This window comes from Sinocyclocheilus rhinocerous, unplaced genomic scaffold (assembly GCF_001515625.1).
Source record: "Sinocyclocheilus rhinocerous isolate Xijiao unplaced genomic scaffold, SAMN03320098_v1.1 scaffold2214, whole genome shotgun sequence".
Taxonomy (NCBI): domain Eukaryota; kingdom Metazoa; phylum Chordata; class Actinopteri; order Cypriniformes; family Cyprinidae; genus Sinocyclocheilus; species Sinocyclocheilus rhinocerous.
Window position 1 is genome coordinate 243,191 of NW_015636528.1, and position 5,602 is coordinate 248,792.

At 39.8% G+C, this 5,602-nt stretch overlaps 2 protein-coding genes across 5 annotated transcripts in view; one reads left to right on the forward strand and one right to left on the reverse strand.

Moving 5' to 3' along the window:
• Positions 1-1,278: 1,278 nt before the first annotated feature.
• On the forward strand, positions 1,279-2,860 carry LOC107747797 (protein phosphatase 1 regulatory subunit 3C-like). 4 transcript variants are annotated; one of them, XM_016562396.1, is made up of 3 exons: positions 1,279-1,335; positions 1,505-1,604; positions 1,940-2,860. In XM_016562396.1, the coding sequence occupies exons 2-3, from the start codon at positions 1,582-1,584 to the stop codon at positions 2,673-2,675; spliced, it is 759 nt and encodes a 252-aa protein (XP_016417882.1). In that variant the 5' UTR covers positions 1,279-1,335; positions 1,505-1,581; the 3' UTR covers positions 2,676-2,860. The 4 variants fall into 4 exon arrangements, with proteins under 4 accessions (XP_016417882.1, XP_016417880.1, XP_016417883.1 ...); XM_016562394.1 differs by having other exon boundaries at positions 1,297-1,422; XM_016562397.1 differs by lacking the exon at positions 1,505-1,604 and having other exon boundaries at positions 1,297-1,422.
• Positions 2,861-4,143: 1,283 nt separating this feature from the next.
• Positions 4,144-5,602, reverse strand: part of LOC107747796 (phytanoyl-CoA hydroxylase-interacting protein-like) — a 16,865-nt gene continuing 15,406 nt past the window's right edge. Inside the window, exon 5 of the mRNA XM_016562393.1 lies at positions 4,144-5,378. Coding sequence (XP_016417879.1) covers positions 4,844-5,378 — 535 coding nt within the window. The 3' untranslated portion in view covers positions 4,144-4,843. The remainder of the gene's footprint in view (positions 5,379-5,602) is intronic.

Here is a 5,602-nt window from a genome sequence, read left to right on the forward strand (position 1 = left end):
GTGATAATATGTCGTGGCCACGAGATATTAATTTGAGGGAACGTCATATTAACTCGTGGGAACGTGATATTATGTCGTGGCCACGAGATCATTTTGTCGAGGTAACGACATCCTTATGTCGTGGCCTCGAGATGCTATGTTGAGGGAACGACATCCATTTCTCATGGCCGCGACTTCTTATGTTGAGGGAACACATATTTTTCTCGTGGCCACGAGTTTAATGCGTAAACAAACCTGCGTGACCACAGCAACCCGGGATTATCAGAGATCATCGTGGTGGGCGCACAAAATATTGACACTTTGGGCCCAATTTGGACATTTTCACTTAGGGGTGTGTACTCACTTTTGTGGCCAGCGGTTTAGACATGAATGGCTGTGTGTTGAGTTATTTTGAGGGGACAGCAAATTTACACTGTTATACAAGCTGTACACTCACTACTTTACATTGTAGCAAAGTGTCATTTCTTCAGTGTTGTCACATGAAAAGATATAATAAAATATTTACAAAAATGTGAGGGGTGTACTCACTTCTGTGAGAGTCTTCCGCCACATCCGCTCAGCTTTTCTGCATTGTCTTTTCATACACTGAACTGCTGTTGATTTTCTCCAAGCTGATTTCTGTCTGCCAGTCTTCTTGCTGACTTTCAAAGGAGCAATGTCATCAATAACATTCTTAACTTTTGAGTTAAAGGAATCAAGGAGAAGATCAACAGAGTCTGCAGAAATATATATATATGTATGTATGTATGTATGTATAATGGTGGGAGCAAAAAAGAATACTAATAAATTACAGAAATGTACTTGGTAAATAAACATCAACTTATATAGGCTATAAATAAAATTTAAAGTAGTGACGTTTTGCACTGTGACAATGCTATTTTAAAGTTTATTTGTTAGATAAATTTTTTTACTTTACATTAGTTGAGAGCCTACATGGTGTATTTATACCTTAAAAAATAAATTCATTTGTCACGCTGGACTATTTAGAACTACTTAAGTCACCTGAAATAAATAAATAAATTAATTAATTAATTAAAGAAAAATAAAGGACACAGGAAATACAATATAGCTGTTTTCCCTAAGCATTCATATGAATGTTAACCTGATATTCATCAACCTGAATGTTTCCTGATATTTGTCAAGTAACCAAATGTATTTGCCCTAGGATTTAGTCTCCTCCTCTTTAGCCCACAGATCAGGTCATAAATAGCTGGTTAAGTCCTATCCAGTCTTTGCAAAGCTCATTGGCTTGAATTTGGAGGAGGGATCAATCTACTATAAAAGATGAAGTGACGCAAGATTTCACACAACGCTTCCTGAAGCTCAGCTGAGCAGGTAGTGCAAGTGTCCTTCAATACAACAACAAAAAGAAGATATTTTAAGTATTTCATCTGATAATCCAATGATTAAAATGAAAGCACAGTAAGATTTTTTTTTCAAGTTTGATTAAAAATGTAAAAAATGTGTTAAATTATTAAAACCACTTATGTCTGTGTTTTTACAGCATCAGCTCACTTTAAAGTGTGTGACCGCTTTGGGAGGAAAGGAAATAAGAATTCTGAAGGACAATTTCATTATTGTATGCTGAAGATGACTTGTGCAAAGTAAGTTTATTGTCTTGATTAATAAGACCAGGGTTTCCACAATCATGCAAAATCTGGAAACATTAAAAAAAAAAGTGTGGTTTCCAGGCCTGGACAAGTCATTAAAAGTGATTTTAAAAATGCTATTGACAAGTCATAGGAATTTCTGTAGGCAATATTTCTACTAAACCCCAGCTCTAAATTACTTCAGCTAGAACTCACTCTTTGTGAGTGCACTGCAAACATTACAAACGTCTGAAAACGCATGTATTCATTGGTCAAAAAGTGTGGGAACCCTGTAAAAAGAGATCGTAAAGTGGAGAAATCCTCATTTTGTCGTTTTTCTGCACCTCCAGTGTGATGTCGCGGTTTGGCCCGCCGGTCTCCGTGAGGTCTGTGGACATGACCGTGGGCTTCAGGTGCAGAGGATCGCCCAACATCAACCGCCTGCTCGGCGTGTCTTCCCCCAAACCCCTGCGGCCCTGCATCTCCCATCAGCCGGTGATTGAGTACAGACACTCCCCTTCCACAGGCCTCATCACAGCCGAAAGAGGCCGCGGGGAAAAACGCGTCGCGTTCGCGGACGCCAAAGGACTTTCCCTCATCACGGTGCGCCTGTTCTCCGAGAAAGAGGACACAATCCCGCGTGAACCGGTCAAAATACCACGACTGAAAAAGACCGTTAATATTACTTCGAGGTTGAGGCTTGGGTTTGAGCAGCCTTGTGGAGATTTCCAGGCGTTCAGAAGTCGGCTTCAGGAACGCACGGTGGCGTTGGAGAGCTGTAATGTGACCAGGTGCTCCATCCTCGGCACCGTGCGCGTCAAGAACGTTTGTTTTGAGAAAGCGGTGCAAATCCGTATCACTTTCGACGCCTGGCGCAGTTACCAGGACGTGGCGTGTAGTTACCTGGAGCAGAGTTATGGGGAACCTGGAACCGACGTGTTTGAGTTTAACATCGGCGTCCCTGAGCGGATAAACCCGCGCGAGCGCATCGAGCTCTGCGTGTCTTACTTAGCCGCTGCGTTCAGTGCTGCTCAATGGGACAACAATAACGGCAAAAACTACTGCATTCATGTGTGTGAAGTGTGACTGCTGTTTTCTAATGACCCTTTCACACTGTTTGTGCAAACAAACCCAAAACTCTACAAACGTTGCACTTTGTCACCTGCTTTCTGACCCGTTTAGCACATACTGACTAACTTAATGCTGTCTGCCGTGCCACGATAACGGAGTGCTTTTCTGAGCACTCAAATGTATTTTATAAATGTAAATTTTATTTGGCAAATCAACATGTATAAATCTCATATACTGTGGAAATGTTTATTAAACCTTGCATGCTGTGGAAAATTTTTTTTTTTTAGATTTGTATCGAATACATGTAATTTTTATATTTTCTTCTACTTTTCAAGATGAACGATTTTAGGAATGTGTCATTTTATTTTGTAAGACTGAGCACTTTACCATGTTTATAAAACACTTGCATACGGTGGGTAATTTAATAACTTTTAAAGTAAATTTATTAAAATAAAGCGCACTGAACTTGCATCCTGATTGGTCTTTTTCTAGCTATTGCGGTTTTATATCAAAGGTTTCTGTGGTCAAAGACAACCTAAAATTGTCAAATTTCTATGCTTCTTATTTCCGTTGTGCTCCGATGTATTTATTTTAAATTCTATTTGTTTATCTTGTTGAGTGACAAATGTTACGAGCTAAAACCGTTTCACATGGGACACAAACCAGGATCAAGGAGGTTCATTCAAATCCCAGGACGTTTTTGACTTGGACACTATAAGTATAATCCAATTAATTCCAAGGATTGGTACCTGCCAGGTTTTTGGATTGACGCAAGAACCCCTGATTGGAAACTGAAGATGTGATTTATGTAGCTTGAGTTTTTTTTTTATTTTTTATTTTTTATCTGAGGATTATGGTTTTTATTGATGTTTTAGGTTTGTGGTACCATAGCATTTTAAGTGGAAAACTAAACTCAACTGAGATCTTTCATTTGACCTCCAAGATACAGCACTGCTGTGTAAAATGCTGTGCAGAAGCCATAAAGAAATCATCTCTGCTGGCAGGGAAATTGTCTTAATCATGTGAGCGTTTTAAGGACGTGCCAGATAAATCCTGCTCTCAGCTACAGACAGACAGACCTAGAAATCAGCGCTTATTCAGTCTGATTATGAATGGCCTGTTCATAATCAACCCTGATCAGATTATATATTACATACAGACACTGGCCAATTAGTTAGCAAATATCTGTAACATCTGTAAAAGCGATTTAATGGCTGCTATATGCTCTGTGAATTACATTACTTACGTTATTTGGAAATTACATTTTCAGGCAGCTTTTCTTCCATTTCCTTTTTGGAACATTTGTTATATATTGTAGACTTCATTCAGTTTTTGGAGTTTGAAGCTCAAGCATTCTCACTTGCACTCAATTAGTGACAAGTCAAGGCCTATTATGATATGTAATTCTGAAGCAAAGTTGTGGATGGTTTGGTCCATGATACCCATGCAGTATTATGTTTGATAAGCATCTTGCAATGTTTTTTTGTTTTGTTTTTTGTGCATCAAAACCACTAAAACTTGGTCAGAGCTGTACTGAAACAATCATTTTCACACCGACAACCTACAAAAGTAACATGCAGAAACTTTCAGAAGTGTTTTATTCTATGTTAAAGCATTCTGTACAGTTAATGTAACATATTTATGCATATACACGCACATAACGACTCATCAAATTAATAACAGGTGACAACCCAAATGACTTAATACAAAAAATAAATAGAATCAATTACATAATTCAATAATGTAACCTTTATATATGATTAGTCTCAAGGAAGTGGACTCACACAAGTTATCATATGGCTTCAGAGGACTTTCAAAATATAACACTAGTCTCATGGACCACTTTTATGGTGCTTTAAAATATACAGGTTTTAAAAGACAGTGAGTAAATGATGAAACATTTTTGGGTGAACTGTCTCTTTAAGATCTGAATAGTTGCCTCACAGATCATATGGCTTGGTTTCATAACAAGTGGCCGGACTATCATGACCTCATTCATTTTTATTTATTCTTGCCTCTTTTGTGCAATGCCTTTGGTGTATTTTCAAATTCCAAATACCTCTTTTCATAGGTGTGAATATTTAGTCAGATTCTCATTAGAACTTTGGGTCCATTTCCAGAGCAGTGAGGTTCTCATGGTCCGGTTTCCGGTTGCACTTCCAGTGAGAGCTGCCATTCACAGCTCAGCGGCCCACACTGATATTGCACACCTTACAGCTTGGGTCTTTTTTGGCATTCGCAGTGGAAAGGCTCATGAGCTGGTGATGGCCGCTGATCTGAGCGAGTATGCCGTGCTCCAGAAGCAAGGGCTCTGTGTACAACACCTCCAGAATGACGTCACTGGCGTGACAGAAGGCCGGTACATCTCCAGGCGTGAATGTCAGGAAGGGATTGCTTGTCAGGTCCAGTCGTGGAAGGCGGCTCTTGCAAAAGCTATCCCCCTCCGATCCAGCAGGGGCCAGCACCAGCACTACATAATGGTACGCTGTGTACATGCAGTAGAAGTCAGCAAAGTAGAGGTTTGTACTCGGGGTGAGGACATGGTCGGCAGAAATTTGGAAGCGCAGAGGGCCGTATGGGGAGTCTTTGGGAGGGAGGCCTGTGTCGAACTCTGTGTTGCAGCCGAGGAAGACGCCGCGGAGCTTTCCATTGATGGGGGAGCCGTGACTTCCACTGTTGTCTTTGAAAGATGGGAGCATTGCACCTCCACACTCTGACCTATGTAGAGAGATGTAGAATAATAAATAATCTGTCATTTTAAACACTACAAAGTTGAAATGTTGACATTAAAGGGGTCATATGATGTTGCTAAAAAGAACATTATTTTGTGTATTTGGTGTAATGAAATGTGTTTACGCGGTTTAAGGTTCAAAAAACACATTATTTTCCACATACTGTACATTATTGTTTCTCCTCTATGCCCCGCCTTTCTGAAACGCGTC

What these genes read in the sequence shown, in the direction of transcription:
- LOC107747797 (XM_016562396.1), top strand. Translation starts at nt 1,582, where the DNA reads ATGCTGAAGATGACTTGTGCAAA. An exon ending in CTGAAGATGACTTGTGCAAA is followed by an intron (nt 1,605 to 1,939) that starts GTAAGTTTATTG and finishes CTGCACCTCCAG; the next exon opens with TGTGATGTCGCGGTTTGGCC.